The 19,904-nt window shown below is 46.3% G+C and overlaps 2 protein-coding genes and 1 non-coding gene across 5 annotated transcripts in view; 1 reads left to right on the plus strand and 2 right to left on the minus strand.

The window, feature by feature from the left end:
- Window positions 1-666: 666 nt before the first annotated feature.
- TBCC (tubulin folding cofactor C) lies at window positions 667-3,568 on the minus strand. The gene has a single exon (XM_055407097.2). It carries the CDS (start codon window positions 3,482-3,484, stop codon window positions 2,447-2,449), a length of 1,038 nt encoding a protein of 345 aa, XP_055263072.2. The 5' UTR covers window positions 3,485-3,568; the 3' UTR covers window positions 667-2,446.
- A 102-nt stretch (window positions 3,569-3,670) lies between these two features.
- Window positions 3,671-19,904, plus strand: part of BICRAL (BICRA like chromatin remodeling complex associated protein) — a 109,269-nt gene continuing 93,035 nt past the window's right edge. For all 3 annotated transcript variants that reach the window (XM_088831189.1, XM_055407092.2, XM_055407096.2), the window contains exon 1: window positions 3,671-3,786. The gene's annotated coding sequence lies outside the window, so the exon portion shown is untranslated. The remainder of the gene's footprint in view (window positions 3,787-19,904) is intronic.
- Window positions 10,929-11,035, minus strand: LOC129543906 (U6 spliceosomal RNA). The gene has a single exon (XR_008683362.1). It is a non-coding gene; the product is annotated as a U6 spliceosomal RNA (small nuclear RNA).

A 19,904-nucleotide genomic window follows, 5' to 3' on the forward strand; every position in this document is an offset into this window, starting at 1 on the left:
ATATATAGTGAGTGGACACGGCTGTTTAAAGATGTCAGAAAGGAGCTGGAGTGTCATTCAGTGACATGCAGGGTGGAGGATCTCAGGATGGGATGTCTTAAACGAAAAAGGCCTGTGGACAGGGAGTGAGAGCCATAGGAGGTTGGTTCCACGAGTGGAAGAGGAAGCTCTGGGCAAGAGACATGCCTCTAGTGAGGAAGATCAGCAAAGATGGAAACGTTTTCAAATAATGAGGGACATTGTGGGAGCTAGTTGGATAGCCTATAACTGGTCAGGTTGTTGGCAGAGTTTTTTTCACTTTTTTTTGTCGGCAGAGTTAAAGGTACATAATCGTTAACTTAAGAAGGGGTTGGGACTTCCCTGGTGGTCCAGTGGTTAGGATTCCACTGCAGGGGGCCCAAGTTCAATCCCTGGTCCGGGAACTAAGGTCCCTTCAACAAGCTGGGAGGCATGGCTGAAAAAAAAGTAGAAAAGGGTCTGGGAGACTTGGCATCATTCAGGAAGGCAGGACAGGCTTTTTGAGCAGCAGAGAAAGCTAGGCTGAGATTAGCAAGCATTACTATGGTTCATACTGCCATAAGAGATTCAAGGTATTTTATAGATTTAATTAGCAAAGTAAACTTTCCTGTAAAAATGATCAGTCCACAGAAATGAATTGCAAGCCCATTAGTGTCACAAGCATGGTTTATTCTTGGATAATTCCCTGACAGTCCAGTGGTTAGGACTCCAAGCTTTCACTGCCAAGGCCCGGGTTCAGTCCCTGGTTAGGGAACTAAGATCCTGAATGCCAGGCTGTGTGGCCAAAAAAGAAAAACAAGCATGGTTTATTCTTTTTTTTTAAAACCTTTTTTATTTAAGCATTGTTTATCCTTAAGTGCACTTGTGTAAACTATCAGTCTCTAGGGGTATAGCTTTAGGATATTCAAGTTTCTAATGTAAAGATATGGTTGAGGATTTAAGTATATGTTGTCTCTTTATTATCAGAATTAATTCTCCCAACTACATGATATTTTTCCCTCTTGTTTATAGATGATGCAAATTGTGAAACTGATTAGGGTCCCTTTTCAAGTCAGTTAATGATCGAGGAAAAAAATAATCTGCATTCACACCCAGCTAAGGAACCGAGTTTGGCAGCTACATTTGTTTATTGGCTTCATTTCTGCCTGCATGCAGTCTGTCACTCTACCCTGGTTCCTCCTTGTCATTTATCATTTTGTTATATTTCACATATCCTAGAAGCCACTGTAAATCCTTTTTTGGAACAAAAGAGAACATATAATATTAAACATATAAAAATGAGATATTTAAGCACCTTAACACTTGTAGTAGCTATTAAATAAAAAGCACACCCAGTTACAAAGCCAGTAGACCCAAAAAAGCTTTTTGAAAATCATATAACTTTCCGTTTAATAATGAGTCATAGTGTACAGAGCAGAAAGCCAAATTTGTAACAGCAGAGAATTACAGCAAAATGAGTCAAAAAATTAAGACTCAGCCATATGTTTGCCTCAGTTCTTTTAGCATATGAGAATAGATACTTAGCACTATTATGCAAGAAGCTATTTGCCCGTCTTAATTTTGGAAGCTTTCTTCCCAATTCAGTTATCAATATCTAATAGTGATTAAGCTGGGCTCTGGAGCCAGAGTACCTGGTTTCAAATCCAGCCCACCACTCCAGCTGTGTGGCCTTTGGGCAACTTACGTATCTGTTTCCTTACTTGAAAAATGGCGTTAACAGAACCTACCTCTTAAGATTTTGAGGACTTAGTAAGTTTACACCAGTAAGGTGCTTACAATGGTGTCAGTAACATTTTATGTGCACAAAAATTGGTAGCTATAACTACTGTGGCTTTATGGGTGGTTAAGACTCATGAGGCTCTTGGAGCCTGTTGCCAAAACTTTGGATCCAAGTCAGTCAATGAGTAGCTGGATGCCAAAAACCGAAGCCAATATGTAGCTGAAGACCAGAGAGGAGTCCTTCCATCGATCCACTAAAAAATACTTATGGAAGTTAAACCTGCAAGTCAAAAAAGCTCTTGGCTAATGGCAATTAAACAGGCCTGATACCTTAGTTACAGACTAACTGGCTCCTACTAGAGCCCTACTGAATTCGTTTATTAAACAAATATTTATTAAAGGCCTACTTTATCAAGCAGTAAGTTTTAAACACCACAAATCATTAAAAACCAACATACAATCACACTTTTTCCCCTTATGGCTTCAAAGTATCACCGTCTAACAATGGGTCCTAGGCAGTATCAAAATAGCAGAAATTCTTTAAAGTGCTACACCTGCCAAAAATTTAATGGAAATCAAAACAGAAGCCTATCACAACCTCAAAGTCTTAAAATAATGAAAACATAGCATGACGATAGTAAACTTTGGGGTCCCACAAGCCGGACTCAGTCCCACAGGGAAGTATTTGGTGGAAGTGAAGAGTAACAACTTAGTCCCACTGGATCCTTCGCTCTTCTTCAGGAAGAACATTCCAGTTCGGAGAGGCCACATCCCGGGCCAGCCAGTTGAAATCGTCAACGTCGTTCCAGTTATTTTTGTTCTTGTCTAAACCAGAGCCCTCGAAGTCCTTGTCGATGCCCGGGTAGCTCCAGGTGTAGGGGGCGAACTGGATCCCGGTGCAGTCCTCCACGATGGCCCTGCTGGTCACCTGCAAGAAGATGCGGGTGTCTTTTGTGGTGTGTACGCGGAGCTGCTGGCAGGCCACGGCCAGCACGCAGTCACTGCAGTCCTCCAGGAACACGGAGGTGGACACCGGGCCGCAGAGCAGCGTACAGCCTTTGGCCTTGGTCAGCCGCAGGGTGTTGGGATTGCCGTAGAGTTTGATCGTGCAGTCTCTCAGTTGGGTCAAAAGGACGTCCTGTTGGTGCAGCTCCTCAGCTCTCTTCTCCAAAACTTGGGACTGCAGATTGGAGAAGCCGCAGATCCAGCTGGAGTCGAAATCTCCCTCCTCCTTCAAGGGCAACGGGGAGGTCAGGATGCCTTCTGCCGCCGGGGCGTCGGGAGCCGAATCTACTTGCGTGGTTGAAGCAGCATCCTTCTTGCGGGTCTTGAAAGCGAAACGCTTCTTAGGCTGAAGCTCCTGGCGCCGCTTGGCCAGGGCCGCCTGCAGCCGCGCCAGCACCTCTTGCGCTTGCCGCAAATCGTAGGCGGCCAGGAACAAAACCGAGTCGTTGATAAGTTTCTGAAGCCCCTGCAACCGAGCGGCCGCCTCCTCCAGCCGCTCGATGGTCTCCCCGCTTTCCAAAAGCTCTTCCACGGCCGATCGCTCCCGAGCGAAGGCGGCGGCGAAAAAGTCGCTCTTCTCCCCTTCCACCTCCTGGTCCTGCCTCTTTTGCTTCCGCCTTTCTACCTCCAGTTGCCGCTCATGTTCTCGCTTCTGAAGCCGCTCGGGCACCAGGGTCCGCTCTCGCTGGGACCCCAAGTCCCCGTTCGCTAGGGCAGCTGCGGACAAACCACCAGTCTCCATCTTGATTTCAAGCTTCCTTTCTCCTGCCTTCCTTCCTCCTGCCTTCCTTCCTCCGGGCGCGCCCTACGCGAGGCCTCCCACCAACGCGCCCTGTGATTGGCCGGGCATGCTGACGTCAGACCTCGGCCTTATTTTCTTCGCCCATTGGTTCCTCTGCGCTGAAGGGGGCGGGGACGCGGGGCGGGGCCGACTGACAGAGGGGGTGGGGAGACAAAGGTCCTTGTGGATGGGTGGGGTGGGAGGCAGGCGGGGGAAGCTTTTTTTCTTCTTAAAGGGACAGGACTTATATCCGGGATTGTGGGGTGAGTTGCAGCAGCGGCAGCTGCACATGTGGGTTTGTTTATAAGAACAAGGTTAGAAACTCGCAGGACTCCCCCTCCCCCCCAGCTCCTCCCTACTACCCCCTTACAGGCCGGAGATCCGCAACTGGTGGGGGGAATGTGTGCGTGTGGTGGGTGGCTGGGGGCGACAGGTAGTGGTGAGAAAGATGGAGGGGGGGAATATTACACCGCCCGGCCGGCGCGGGTGGCAGCGGCAGCTGGAACAGCTGGCTAGGGAGCCGCTTGCATGTCTCTTGGTTTTTTTCCTTTTTCCTTCCACCACCCCTTCCCCCCACCCATTCTTGCCGCCCCTAAACCCTCCTACCCACCCCCGCGCCGCTGCAGCTCCGCGTGGCCTGGGGCTCCTGGATTCCCGAAGGCAGTTGCCCGGGTTGGAGAGGCGAAGGGCACGTACGGGAGAGACTGAGGTCCTTACTGCAGCCGGGTCCAGGGGCCCCTGGGGGTGTCTAAAAACGGATTACTGTTTCTTTTTTTGCCAATTGCTGCAGTCGAAGGGGTGGGCGGTGGGGCGGGGGAGGGTGAGACTCCACACCGCCTCGGTCTTCCTCCCACGCCCTAAGCCCCCTGGGCCGTCACTCCCTGCACCGCTGGCCGCTGCTGGCCGCGCGGGGGGTGGAACCCCAGCCCCGGACTCGGCGGCAGTCTGTGGGGCCGTCGGTGGTTAGGAAAGTGATGGGGGAAATGTTACATTATTTTTAGGGGTGGTGGGAGGGGTTTATCACCGGAAGTAAATGAGCCACCCCTAAAGTCGGGACCAGCCAGAGGTGTGAGTGGGCAGCCTGGACGGCGCAATCGCTGGCAAAACCCTGAACAGCGGGCTGGGCGAGAACCCCGGCAGCCGGGGCGGGGCGCCTCGCGTGCTCGGCTGAGCGTCGGGGCCTCTGACCCTGCCCGTCCTTACAGTCGCCTGTTCCACCCTTATCTCCACCCTCGGTTTCCAACCTCCGTCGGGGTAGTTAACTGCCCGAGACACTGTCATTTGAAATGGTACTGATATACCTGCATTTTGATGCGGAAAGAAATGGGAGGAAATGAGAGGATTAAGATTCCTCTCCCACTTTTTCAATACCCACTCTCCTTTCCTTCTCATTTAAAACAAAAACCAAACATAAATTCCCGAGTTTCTCCGCTGAAAGTCAGCGCAGGTCACACTGTTTGGCAAATTCCCCTCGGGGATGGAATTATTGTGTGTTTGTAGACATGCACTTGATGGAAAGGACGTTGCTGAAAACATCTTGTGCTTGCGCTTGTAGTATGTATGATACATTTTAATTCGCTTTGTTTCATGGACAAGATAGATGGAGACTTGTGTGTGTGTGTGTGAAGTATGTGTCCAAGGCTGGTGAATGAAATATAACTGGTTATCTTGTCTTTGGGTCATATGGGGGAATGCAATAGCTGATTTATTTTGTGAAGAATTGATTTAACCAGGGAAGGTTTAGAGAAGGTTTATTTTGCTAGGGAGAAAAATCTGACCTGCCTCCCCTAAGTATTTCAGGAATACAGTCTGTCCCAGCTCCAGTTAAGCAAGTTTGTAGCACACAAGGTTTTTTGGGCTACAGTGACCCTGGGGGTAGGGGATAGTGTTGTCTGCATCTGAAGTGGAGTGGAAGGCCATTAAACCCTTTGAAGAACTTCACTTCTGCCCAGTGAGCGGTTTGAGCATAGGGTCCAGTAGATTTTGGAAGTTTCCAAGTATTTTAAGTTGGCTAGTTCAGACTTTAATGAGAAAGGGTCAATAAAGGGTAAGAATGAAGGGGTCACCCGGCAGACCCATGGTGTGGGAAAGAAAGAAAGAAAGAAAGTGAAGTCGCTCAGTCTTGTCCTACTCTTTGCGACCCCATGGACTGTAGCCTACCAGTCCCCTCCACCCATGGGATTTTCCAGCAAGAGCACTGGAGTGGGGTGACATCAGTGTGTGGGAGGTGCCTTCAAAGACTGATGTGAGGTCCCAGAGGGAATGGACAGGGGTCAGAAGACTGGTCATTGTGAAGCGCTGGCTTGACTGTTCTTTTTTATAATATATAATTTATTTATTATTTAGTATAATATATATCATTTTTATAATGTATTTATCATTTATTTTTTATTGTGCTGGGTCTTCGTTGCTGCACTTGGGCTTTCTCTTAGTTGCCATGAGTGGGAGCTACTCTTCGTTGCAGTGTGTGGGCTTCTTGTGGCTTCTGTTGGGGAGCATGGGCTGTAGGTGTGCACAGGCTCAGTAGCTGTGGCACACAGGCTTAGTGCTCCATGGTATGTGGGATCTTCCCTGACCAGGGAATGAACCTGTGTCCCAGGTGGATTCTCAGCCACTGTACCATGAAGGCGGTCCGGCTTGACAGTTCTTGACAGACCCCAGCACAGCTGCAAGCCAGTGTAGGTGGTCAAGACATAGGTTTAAAGCTACATTTCAAAAGCAGTAGGAAGGCATTGCCAGGCTGTATGTGCGTTGTCTTTATGATGTTAGAGGGCAGTTCATTCAGTGTGCATCCTTGAAAGGGCCCAGCTCCTCAGAAGGACATGCCTGTTCTGATGGAAGGAAACAGGGTAATGCTTTACAGTGGAAATGTGGCAGAAGGCAAGCTGCCCATGAGTTCTGGATCCCGCTTTCAAGGATACTTTACAAAGTTGTGAATCGAAGAACTGCTGTCCATTAGACATCTTGGAAATTGAAAGAATTCTAATGTGTTCCAGACTTTAAAAATTATTTAACAAAAATTTAGATGCTTTAGTGGTTCTATTTGTTAGATACATTTTTTAACTTTTTGAGTTCAATTTAAAAAGTAGAGAGGAAAGTGTTTACATGTACCTATCACCCTACTTCAGCAATTCACAACTGGCAGTCTTGTTTCTTCTAAAACCCTAGCCACTTTCCCACCCCACCTCACTCTGATTTTTTTGCTGTTGTTGTTCAGTTGCTAAGTCGTGTCTGATTCTCTGTGACCTCATGGACTGCAGCATGCCAGACTCCTCTGTCCTCTGCTATTTCCCAGGGTTTGCTCAAATCCATGTCTATTGAGATAGTGATGCTATCTAGTCACTTCACCCTCTGAAATCTTTCTCCTTTTGCCTCAGTCTTTCCCAGCATCAGGATCTTTTCCAGTGAGTCAACTCTTCACATCAGGTGGACAAAGTATTAGAGCTTCAGTTTTAGCAGTAGTCATTCCAATGTATATTCAGGGTCGATTTTCCTTTAAGATCAATATTCAGAATTGATCTCCTTTCTGTCCAAGGGACTTTCAAGAGTCTTCCCCAGCACCACAGTTTAAAAGCATCAGTTCTTTGGCTCTCTACCTTCTTTATGATCCAACTCTCACATCTGTACATGACCACTGGAAAAACCACAGCTTTGACTATATGGACCTTTGTCAGCAAAGTGATGTCTCTGCTTTTTCATATGCTGTCTAGGTTTGTCATAGCTCTCCTTCCAAGGAGCAAGCATCTTTTAATTTCATGGCTGCAGTCACCATTTCAGTGATTTTGCAGCCCAAGAAAATAAAATCTGTCACTGCTTCCACTTCTTCCCTTCCTATTTGCCATGAAGTGATGGGACTGGATGCCATGATCTTAGTTTTTTAATGTTGAGTTTCAAGCCAGCTTTTTCACTTTCCTCTTTCACCTTCATCAAGAGGCTTTTTAGTTCTTCACTTTCTGCCATTAGAGTGGCATCATCTGCATATCTAAGGTTGTTGATATTTCTCCTGGCAGTCTTGATTACAGCTTGTGATTCATCCAGCCAAGAATTTCTCATGATGTACTGTGCATATAAATTAAATAAGCAGGGTGATAATATACAGCCTTGTCATACTGTTTTCCCAATTTTAAACCAATCAGTCAGTCTATTTCCGGTTCTAACTTGCTTATTTTAAAATGAATCCCAAACTTCATATTATTTCATATTTTACAATCCACGAATATTTCAATATGTATCTCAAAAAGATTAAGTCTGTCTTTTTAAAAACATAACTACAATACCATTTGTTGTTGTTGTTTAGTCACACAGTCGTGTTCAACTCCTTCCAACCCTATGGACTGTAGCCCACCAGGCTCCTCTGTCCTTTGGATTTTCCAGACAAGAATGCTGGAGTGGGTTGCCATTTCCTCCTCCAGGGGATCTTCCCAACCCAGGGATCAAACTTGCATCTCCTGCAAGTCTCCTGCATTGCAGGCAGATTCTTTTACTGCTGAGCCATAGTCCAAAAAAGTGGTGACTGTTTCTCCATTATTATCTGAGTTTCAGGCTGTTAGGGGAACCACTGATCCAAACCCATATTCACATTTCTCTGATTATAATTTCCTTTTTAAAATTACTTTATTTGAATAAGGATCCAAACAAGTTCCATACAGTTAATATGTCTAGTTAATATGTCTCTTTAATCACTTTTAAATATAAATCCTTCCCCCCTCTCTCTCAAGTGTTTTTTTTTTTTGAGAAAAATGATCATTTGTTTAATAGAGTTTCCCACAGTTTGATGTTTCTGGTTGCATCTGCATACTATATTTGTAATTTTAAATACTTGTTGTATTTATTTGATCTTTTAACATCCTTCAGATAATATTTGTGGAGTGATATGCCACAGGAAATCAGTAACTGAGGAATGAAAGCAGGCAACACAATAAAACTGTCTTTGGGCGTGGTCAGATAGCAAAGAGTGAGGCCTTTTGTGTTCTCTGGTGTTTATCAGGGACCCTGTGCAGGCCATTCCTGGGCAAATCAACAAATCCAGGCTCTGTTTTCTAGTTGCTGGATTCCAGAAGTAGGTATCACCTATTCATCTTCAAGCAAATATTGAATGTGTAGTGGATTAAAAGGATTCACTACGAGTTCTGCATGTCAGGTATGAAATACATAGTCAATTTTCCAGTCTGGGGGGCTGACTTTTCTGACACAAAGCCAGTGAGGTGTGTCAGCCATGCAGACACGTGCTATTCTGGAAAAGGCTCCACCTTGGTCTGGGAAGCAGAATGTGAGCAGCTTCTGCCTTCTTCCTCTGCCCCTGGCTTTCTTCACCTCCTCAGCTCCCGTCACTTTCTGGGATGTTCCTTCCTCATTGTACCCCTGAGACCAAGCACAGGGGCTGATGGTTATGATGCCCAGCACAGAGCCAGGAAGGTTCTCGGGCTGCCAAGTGCGTCAAGATAGGCGAGTCCCTTTCCTGCTTGAGGAGGCCTAATCTGGGGCAGATAATTACACAAAAGTGAAATTGTAACAGTGACAATTGACAACTGTTAGGAAGGACAGAGGAACAGTGGGTGCCCCTCATGGAAGGTTTGACTTTGTTGGGAGGTCAGCGAAGTCTTCTGGAGGGGGCAGGGTTGAGCTCTGGCTGGAAGGAAGAACAGGAATGAACACGGAGTCAGTGAGCCCTGGAAGGTGTCCTCTAGGTATGTGGGCTCAGGGGTCACTGGTCACTTTGTGGAGAGCTGTGTCCAGCAGTGCTGGGGGCAGGAGGCCGCAGGGGTTAGGTGAGAGGGAGGGGCAGGAGCAGATGCCGAATCCCTATAACTCTTTGGAGAAGTTTGTGAGGAAGGAGAAGGGAATAAATAGGCGGTACAGGGAGGCCAATGAGGTATTTCTGGTTTTTACAGAAAAAAAAAAAAAAAGACATAACCTAATGCCCTGAGATGACTGGAGGAGATGGAACACAAAACACAGCTGTGAGGATTAGCTGTGGGTAAAGGGAAGGACAGCTTTCTCTATGGCGGTGCTGTTGTATTAACTTTTTATTATGAAAGTTTTCAAACATACACAAACCTTTTGTTCTCAACTCATAGTAACAGATGCATCACAATTGAAACACAAGCTTTAAGCAACAGCAAATACTCTTGGGATATACAATAGATGCTATTTTCTATTCTTTTTATTGTATTTAAAAATGTTGGCCAAGACCCCCCAATTAAACGGCAGTTTTAAGTTGATGTGTCAGCTCAGCGGGAGAGGGTGCCGCTGTAGGTAATCTTGCATGTTTGATGAGTCTGATGGTGTCTGTGCTCTCTATGAGTGGGCAGTGGGGTCCTCTGCTGGGTGTGAAAGGAAAGAGGTGCGAGGTATCTGAAAAGTAGGGGGAACGTTTGGAAGCCTTGTGGAAAGAGAGATAGCGTGTTGCCCAGAGAGGCAGGGCTGGTGGTGTGCATGGTCAGCAAATACTTGAAAATGAAGGAGCAACCTTCCAGGGGGCCATCTAGGCCAGAGACTGACTCAGGGGATGGGGCGGGGTTGGGGACAGGGTAGAGGAGAGAAGCTGGCGTGGAGAGCCTGAGCCTCAGAAGGCAGGAATTCCTGTGGCATGGCTTCTCTAGAAAGGCCTGGAAGCTTGACTCCAGTGGCCCCTCCTTCATTACCTCCAAAATCTTCAGAAACTTATATCAGTCTTCCAAGACCCACGCTGCCTGTCAGCAGATGACCTTAACCTACTCTCTTCGGGGGCTTCCTGAGTAGCTCAGCTGGTGAAGAATCTGCCTGCAGTGCAGGAGACCCTGGTTTGATTCCTGGGTCAGAAGTTCCCCTGGAGAAGGGATAGGCTACCCACACCAGTATTCTTGCGCTTCCCTAGTGGCTCAGACAATAAAGTATCTGCCCACAATGCTGGAGACCTAGGTTAGGAAGATCCCCTGGAAAAGGGCATGGCAACCTACTCCAGTATTCTTGCCTGGAGAATCCCGTGGACAGCAAGGCCCCCAGAGAGGAACCTCACCTTGCCTCCCTCTTATAACCTCTCTGTGAAGATCCACCCCTTTGCCTCTTGCCCTTCTTCTTCAAGGCCAACGCCTCCACCTGACCTGCGTCCCTCCCATTTCCTGGAACCTTGAGACACCCCCATCCTTTCTTTCTTCAAGATCTTTAATGCTTCTTCTTTGGCTTCTCTTCTTTTTTTTTTTTTTCCAATGAGTTTAAATGCGTTTTATTTTTAGACAACCTACATGACATGTTTTCTCAAAAACAATGCCTCCGCTCCAAATAAATCAACGTTCAAAACAAATGAAGAGCTCGAGATGACATCAGTCCCATCTGTCTAAGTCCTGGTGTTGTGTGGATGAAAAGCAGTGGCCAGCCAGTTATGACGACAGGTGCTTGATCCAAAATAACTGCCAATTTTGTTAACAAAAATATGGAACGCTTCACGAATTTGCGTGTCATCCTTGCGCAGGGGCCATGCTAATCTTCTCTGTATCGTTCCAATTTTAGTATATGTGCTGCCGAAGCGAGCACTTGGCTTCTCTTCTGAACAAGCAAGTTCCCTTCACTTAAAACAGTTTTCTTTTTGTCCTTTAATGCACCCAAGGAAATACTTTTTTCTCTCTTTTGTCAATAGACTTTTTAAAAAATACGTATTTTTAAAATATGTATAAATAAATTTTTAAAAAATTATTTATTTATTTACTAGGCTGCCTCAGGTCTTAATTGCATTGTTTGGGCTCTTCATTGCAGAGTGTAGGCACAGGCTTAGTTGCCCTGCAGCATGTGGAATCTTGGCTCCCCGACCAGGGATTGAACCTGTATCCCCTGCATTGGAAGACGGGTTCTTAACCACTGGGCCACCAGGGACATCCCTATTCATAGACTTTTTATTTTATTCAACTTTTTGAAAAAAATTTAGTGGGAGAGGTAATCGGGTTTATTTTTTTCCTGGCTTTGTTGAGATATATTGTGTGAGTTTAGGGTACTCATTGTGATGATTTGACTTTTGTGTGTGTGTGTGTTTGTATTTGTTGTTGTTGTTCAGTTGCTAAGTCATATCCAACTCTTTGCAACTCCAGGGACTGCAGCATGCCAGGCTCCCCTGTCCTTCACTCTCCTTGAGTTAGCTCAAATTCATGTCCACGGAGTCGGTGATGCCATCCGACCATCTCATCCTCTGTCACCCCTTTCTTCTCTTGCCCTCAATCTCTCCCAGCATCAGAGTGTTTTCCAATGAGTCAGCTCTTCGCATCAGGTAGCCAGAGTATTGGGGCTTCAGCTTCATCATCAGACCTTCTAATGATGGAAGGATCAGTCCTTCTTTCACTATGTATATGACTGAGCCACTGGGGACGCATGCATTGTTAACTGTGGGGCTTCCCTGGGGGCTCAGTGGTAAAGAACCCGCCTGCCAGGGCAGGGGACTTGGCCTAGCCTAGTGGGCTACAGTCCATGGATGGAAAAAGTGTCCAACCCGACTTAGGAACTCAACAGCAACATTGTTAACTGTCGTCAACATGCTGTATGTTACAGCTCCAGAACTTACTTATCTTGTAACTGGAAGTTTGTAACTTTCTGTTTATTTCTTGCTGCTTGGGTCTTTATTGCCTTGCTTTCTCTAGGTGCAGTGAACTGGGCTACTCATTCCTTTGGTGCCTGGGCTTCTCATCATGGTGGCTTCTCTTGTTGAGGAACACAGGCTCTAGGTGCGCAGGCTCTATAGCTGTGGCCCACGGGCTTAGTTGCCCCACAGCATGTGGGATCTTTCTGGACCAGGGATCCAACCTGTGTCTCCTGCATCAGCCGGTGGACTCCTATCCACTTTACCACCAGGGAAGCGCCTGGAAGTTGTATCTTTTGACCACCTTTGTCCATCTCCTATCTCACCCCTGGCAGCTGCCAATCTAGTCTCTGTTTCTCTGGGTTCAACTGTAACAACAGACTTTTAAGAACAGTCATCTACGTTTGCTGTGTTCAGATTCTCAATCTCATTCCCTCCTTAGTCCCTTATCACCTGGTTTCTGCCTCTGCTACTTCACTGGGAAATCCCCATTCCCTCCTAATGTTCAAGTCCATTGTTCTTTGTAGCTCTCAGCACTGGATAACCAGTCTCAGCACTGGATAACCCCTTCTCAGAGTACAGCTCCCTGGTTCTGTGTGTTCTCTCTCCATCCCTGATCACTATTCTTCGTCTTCTTTACCAACTTCTCTCCACCTGCCCCCTGAGTATCCATGGGGCCAGATATCTCTCCTGATACCAGTTTCTAGTTCCTCCCACCTCCCCTGGTGAGCTCTCCTCCTCCTCCCAGGGCACCGAGTCCTGTCCTTATGCCGATTGATTCTGGAATCCCTGCCTCCTCCTGCTTTTCTCCTGAGCCCATACTTGGATTTCCAGCACCTTTCTTGATATTTCTGTGTCTCCATATTTCTACTGTCCAAAATACCTATTTTAAGATGGCTTCAAATGAAGTCCTTATTGTCCCAGTGATGTCCTTTTTCTTCTGTACATAAGTTTCAGTTTATTGCTGTGTAGCAAATGAACCCAAAACTTACTGGTTTGAAATAGCAGTAACTTATTTCTCACAATTCTATGGGCTGAACTGGGTCTGGAACCGCTAAGACAGCCTCTCTCATATGTCTGCGGCCTTGGTACTGCTGTTGGCCTGCACGCCTCGTCCCCTCCACCCAGCCTGTCTCCTGCTTCAGTCCTAACATTGCTATTGGGCTCCAGCTTTGCATGGTGACTGGCTTCCAAAGGGCCAAAAGTAGGTGCCACCAGGTCTCTTCAGGCTTGAGCCGGAATTGGTACAATGTCACTTCATTTAGTCAAAGCAAATCACAAAGCTGCCCAGATTCAAGACAAGGAGAAACAGACTCCACCTCTTGATGGGTGGAGCACAGGTCTTCAGAGGGAGGGAGGGAATTGTTGGCAGATCATAACTCTTAGCAGATAACACAGCATATTGTATATAAATAATTTTGTGAACTCTCATGGCGTTGACTTGTGCCAGGCAGTGGCTGAGCATGTACACATATTACTCATCTCAGCCTTCGTGACATCCCTGTGATATAGGCATTGCTTGTTACCCGCATTGAGCAGATGAAGAAACGCGGAGGTGAAGGTGACTTCTTTAGGCCAGAGAGCGAGTAAGAGGTGACTCTCAGACTTGAATCGAGGTGGGACTTCCCTGGCGGTCCAGAGGTTGGGGCTTTGCCTTCCAGTGCCAGGGGTGTGGATTCCATCCCTGGTCAGGGAGCTATGATCCCACATGCCTCTTGGCCAAGAAACCAAAACATAAAACAGAAGCAATATTGTAACAAATTCAGTAAAGACTTTTAAAAAATGGTCCATATCAAACCGAACCAAAAAAAAAAAAAACAATCGAGAAAAAAAGACTTGAATGGAGGCCGTGGGGTTCTTTTCATACCCCCGTCTGGTTGTGATGCTGCATCTGGCCACAGTCCTCACACCGCTGGTGCAGTCTTCCGAGCAGGAAATCAGTCATCCGCAGAGCCTCAGTCCTCCTCACCGGGCCAAGCCTCCAAACACTCAGTTCCCTCCCTCTCTCTCTGTGTCTTTTGTCTCAGTTGATTGTGTCACTTTACCTAAAATTTGCCCTGGCTGCCCTAAAATTCAAGTTGATTGTGTCACTTTACCTAAAATTTGCCCTGGCTCCCTGTTGTCTGATGCCGTTCGGAGTCTTTGGTGAGGACGCCTGGCCCTTCACGACCTGTCCCCAGTGTGCCTCTCCCGCCCGTCTCCCCCCATTGCTCTCACCCCAGTCGCACCATCCTCTGCCATCACACCCACACCTGTGCTCCTTCACTTCCATTTATTCCTGCCACACTTATTAAATCAGCACTGACTCTGTGCTAGGCACTTCCCGGGGATGGAGGTGCTATACTGATGAACACATAGGCAGGTCACCCTCGAAGCTTACAGACTACCTGTGGGATGCAGACGATCACAGGTGGGGGGGTGCATGCTGTCCTGGGAGAAATCGAGGTGCTGAGCTCACACAGGATCACCTACCCCAGAACAGGGGCATGGAGGGAGGGAGTGTCTGTTAGGAAGTCTAAGCTGGATCTTAAAGAGTGAGTGTCATCAGACCAGGTGAAGGGAGAAGGCAGAATTGCTCAGGTACTGTCCTGGGTGCGGAGACGACTGCAGTGAGTGAGACAGAAAGACCCTGGCCTCAAGCCAGCATAGCCCCAGGGCCTCTGATGGCAGAGACTGCACATGCAGCAAACCTGTCCGATGTGTTGGACTAGAGCAGTGTTCTCAGCCGTGGCTGCACGTTAGTATCACAAGGGGAGCTTTAGAATCCCCGGATGCTCGGGGTCTTCCCTGAGTAACTCAGTCACAGTGTCTGGGAGTGGGACTGTGATATTGGGTTTTTTTTTTAAAGCTCCCCAGGTGGTGGAGCTTATGAGGAACTGAAGATCAGAGATGAGGTTAGGAAGGTGAGCAGAGGCCAGACCACCAAGGGTCTTGTAAATCCTGTTAGGAGGGTTTTTCTTAATCATGAAGGCACTAGATCTAGTGAAGGACTTAAGCAGGATAATGACGGGATCAGATGGTTCCCACCAACCTGCTGCTACCCTCCCCCACCTGCCCCCACCTTAGAGATTCAGCCTAGATGCTCTGTGCTGAGTGAATTCAATGGAGCAAAAGTAAAGTGAAGTCCATTTGGAGGCTGTTGCAGGAACCAAGGAGAAATGGTGGTGCTGGCTGTCCGTGAGGGGAGTGAGGATAGAGAAGGAAGGGGAGATGTCTGAGAGACTTAGAAGGAGACTAGACAGGACTCAGGGATTCACTGGAGGTAAGGGCTATAGGAAGGCAAGGAGTTGTGGAAGGTTCTGGCTTGGGGAGCTGGGTCTGTAATGGGCTTGGTGCCAGGATGAACGGGTTTGGAGAGAGAGCTGGTGGGTCCACGTGGGACCTGCTTCCACTGCCTGCAGTCTTGTGCCTTTTCTTCTCAGTGTGACAGGGCACTTGCCTCCCACAAGAGCTGATTTACACATCTCCTCTTCCAGGAAGCCTACCTGGATCCTCCCCTCCTTTGGCTCTGGGTGAGTGTCCAGTTGTGAAGTCAGTATCCTGCCTGTATTTATGGGTATCTACTCTATAGCTTGGGCTCCTTCAGGGAGGGATGTGTTTTATTCTGTGCCTAACACAACACCTGATACATGTTAATAAATGCTTGTTAAATTGATGAGGGATGGATGGAGAGTTGGGCCAGAAGCAAAGCTTCTCCTAGGAGTGTGAATGGAAGTGGGTCGGGGGCTTGCTGTTCTCGTTCCTAGGGTAAAGAATAGAAGGAGTCCAGAGGCAGAGAAGCGGAGAAGGCAGTGGCACCCCACTCCAGTACTCTTGCCTGGAAAATCCCATGGGTGGAGGAGCCTGGTAGGCTGCAGTCCATGGGGTCTCGAAGAGTTGGACACGACTGAGCACTTTCACTTTTCACTTTCATGCATTGGAGAAGGAAATGGCAACCCATTCCAGTGTTCTTGCCTGGGGAACCCCAGGGACGGGGGAGCCTGGTGGGCTGCCGTCTATGGGGTCACACAGAGTCGGACACGACTGGAGTGACTTCGCAGGAGTAGCAGAGGCAGAGAAGCGGATGTTTGCTAAGCTGGTCAGGAAAGAGACCTAGTTAAAGAGGCGCCAACCTACTGACTCTAAAATAGAGTGTTATGTTTAGTAAATTATCTGAACTGTCTTTTTTTTCTTATCAAGGTCTAATATATAGATTTCAGGTGTGCAACATAGTGATTCACAGTTTTTAAAGATTATGTCCCATTTATAGTTACTATAAAATATTGGCTGTATTTTCTGTGCTGTATACGATATCCTTGCAGCTTATTTATTTTATACATAGTAGTTCGTGCCTCTTAGCCTCCTACCGTCTTGCCCCTCCCTACTTCCTCCTCCCCATTGGTAACTGGTGGTTTGTTCTCTAGATGTGTGAGTCTGTTCTGTTATATTCACTAGTTTGTGTTTTTAGATTTCATATATAAGTGATGCCATGCGCTATTTGTCTTTCTCTGTCTGACTTATTTCACTAAGCATAATACCCTCCAAGTTCTTTCCTGTTGTTGCAAATGGCAAACTTTTACTCTTTTTTACGGCTGAGCAGTGCTTCATTGTATGTACACGAAGCCACATGTGTAGGTGTGATTATCACATCTTCTTTATCCATTCATCTGCTGACAGACACTGAGATTACTTCCACATCTTGGTTATTATAAATAATGCTGTAATAAGCATCATTTGGGAGAAGGCAATGGCACCCCACTCCAGTACTCTTGCCTGGAAAATCCCATGGATGGAGGAGCCTGGTAGGCTGCAGTCCGTGGGGTCGCTAAGGGTCGGACACGACTGAGCGACTTCACTTTCACTTTTCACTTCCGTGCATTGGCAAAGGAAATGGCAACCCACTCCAGTGTTCTTGCCTGGAGAATCCCAGGGACGGGGGAGCCTGGTTGGCTGCTGTCTATGGGGTCGCACAGAGTCGGACACGACTGAAGTGACTTAGCAGCAGCAAGCATCATTTGAGTGCATGTATCTTTATAAATTAATTATCTTTTTTCTTCAGACATATCCCTGGGATAGTATTGCTGGGTCATATAGTAGTTGTCTATTCTGTTTTCCATGGTGACTGCACCAGTTTATATCCCCACCAAAGGTTTGAATTTTTTAACGTAGTTTCAAATTTCTCTCATGTCAAAAGTCACATAAATCTCTTAAAGCCTTTCTGCATTCGTTCTGTTTTTGATGTCTCTTCCTGCCAATGAGTGTGACTGCGGCAGTAAGTAGATCTGAGTTTAAATTCTGATTACTTGCTCTGTGACATTGGGCGTGATACTTAATTTCTCTGAACTCAGTTTCCTCCAACTGAAAAGTAGAGATAAAGAAGAAGATATATTTCTCCTGGAATGGTTGTGATGTTAAAGTAGTGGCTGGGAAAGTACCAAGTATTGGGCTAGACCTGTGGTGGCTCCTCAACAATTGTTCCTTTCTGCTTTCCAGTCACCAGGACTTGGTCCCTTTGCACTTTTCAGCACTCAGGGTCAAGGGTGGAGCCAGAATTTGCTGTGTGTACTAAGATTTTCTCATAAAGGATCCTGTAATGATTCTCTGAGGGACAGGTCTCTGGCCTTTCTGCAATTCTAGGGGATGTATGGGTAGAATTTAAATAAAACTTCCCTAGTGGCTCAGATGGTAAAGAATCTGCCTCCTGCACAGGAGATTCGAGTTCAATCCCTGGGTTGGGAAGATCCCCTGGAGAAGCAAATGGCAACCCTCTCCAGTATTCTTGCCTGGGAAATCCCATGGACAGAGGAGCTTGGCAGTTCGTGGAGTTACAAAGGGTCAGACATGACTGAGTAACTAACCCTTTCACTTTTCACTTTACATGTAAGTAGTAAGAAAACCAAAGGATTCTACAAAGTCAGAGCTGGGCAAGTCCTGAGGGATCCTCAAATTCCAGGACAAAAACTGGCTTAAATAGTAAAAGGGGAAAATGAGGCTATGTAATTTTTTTTTTAAGTGATGATTCATTCAGTTTATAGAATTGTGAGATCATTTGCTTTTTTTTTTTCCAGTTTCTTTTATGAAAGCCTTTTTTATCTGTGAAATCTTCAGTTTTGAGAACCACTGATCTAATCTTACTTCACTTTACAGATAAGGGAACAGGCTATGTAACATTAATGGAACGTGAAGTATTTTCACAAACTCTAAGCTCTTATTTGACTGCAGGCGCCATGAGGGCTGTAGTTGTGTCTCCTGTTTTTTTTACACCCCATAATCTCTGCAAATGGGCAGATCATGCCTGGCGTGGAAAGCTCACAGTAATTATCTGTTGGGGGAATAATTGAAATACTTAGCCCAGACATTCCAGAATCCTAGTTTGTAAGGATATTTATTGTTACTGATGGAAACAGTAAACTCCTTGTGGGATCTTCTGTCCTCTGTCACCCAGCAGGGCAGGTGTTCAGTGAATGAGCCCCCAGGTCACACAGAGTTCAGGCACATCCAGGAAAAGATAACCCAAGAACCTGAAGGACAGCAGGAGCCACCAGGCGCTTCCCTCATTTTATCTCATTTAATCTTCACAGTCACCTTGCCGGGAAGGTAATAATTTCTAGCAGCACAACTTCAAAATTCTTTACAAGATACAGCCAAATTTTATTTTTTAAATTTATTTATTTATTTGCTTTTGGCTGGGCTGGGCTTCCTTGCTGTGCACAAGCTCTCTCTAGCTGTAGTCAGCAGGGGCTACTCTTTGTTGAGGTGTTGTGGTGGCTTCCAGAGCACAGGCAGGTTCAGTAGTTGTGGCACACGGGCTCAGTTGCTCTTGAGCCTGTGGGATCTTCCCAGACCAAGGATCCAACCTGTGTCCCCTGTATTGGCAGGCAGATTCTTATTCACTGTGCCACCAGGGAAGGCCCAGAAGATACAGCCAAATTTTAATTCTCAAACAGATGGGCATTTTAAAATACTGCACATGGAAGGTGGGTAGGTGAGGTCAATACCTTTTCAGCCTCCATTTTTTTTCTTCTTCGGTATAAGGGGAATAATGACCCACAATGTTTTGAGATGGGTTTTTGTAGAAATGCTCATTTGCTGAGATAAAATGCTTTTAAAATGTCCTGGCAGTTGAAAATTAAAAGAAGCAAAAATATTATTCCTCTTCAACTTTTCTGCCTAGAAGTTGAAAGTTTCTCTTCTTTAGATAAAATTTTATTATTTTCTACAAAGCACCACTTTTCTGTGAAATATCATATGCTTTCAAATTGCAGGTTCCAGCACAATAAGGTCATGAAATCCGTTTAGTGGATAGAAGTCTGCATTTAAAAAAAAAGACAAAATAGAATGGAAAATGTCACAGTGCGTTGTGTTGCATAAGTAGGCTTATAGTATACACATATATTTTCCATATACATATATGTTACTTGCAGGATAAAATATTTGTTTTTACAGTTTATGGTCAAAAAAGTTTGGAAAAAAAAGGTTTGGTGATGATGCTTCACACATTATGGTTCTCAGATGTGATCACTGACATGGATAAAGGAATGTCTTGTGTCACTAGGATGTGGCAGCAGTCAGGAAATGTGGCTGCACAGTGGGAATCCTTTTGTGCTGCAGATTCTTCCTCCTCCTTCATTTCTCAGGATAATGCATGTTTGCTTACAAAATGTGAAAGATGCCAACTCAGACGTGGGAACAATGGTGCCTACTGTTCAGGACCATGGGTGTGTGATGGGAGCTACTGGATAAGGCACGTGTGTTTGACAAGTGTGAGTTCTGCTCTCTGGGAGGGATCCAGTGGTCCCTGACCTGTGGTAATTTAAAATTTGTTGTTACTGTTGTTCAGTCGCTAAATCGTTTCTGACT

Source organism: Moschus berezovskii, chromosome 23 (assembly GCF_049115385.1).
Source record: "Moschus berezovskii isolate FMDL1 chromosome 23, NW_MosBer_1.0, whole genome shotgun sequence".
NCBI classification, from domain to species: Eukaryota; Metazoa; Chordata; class Mammalia; order Artiodactyla; family Moschidae; genus Moschus; species Moschus berezovskii.

Bases quoted from the DNA above. Each gene is read 5' to 3' on its own strand.
- TBCC (XM_055407097.2), bottom strand. From the start codon at position 3,484: ATGGAGACTGGTGGTTTGTCCGCAGCTGCCCTAGCGAACGGGGACTTG.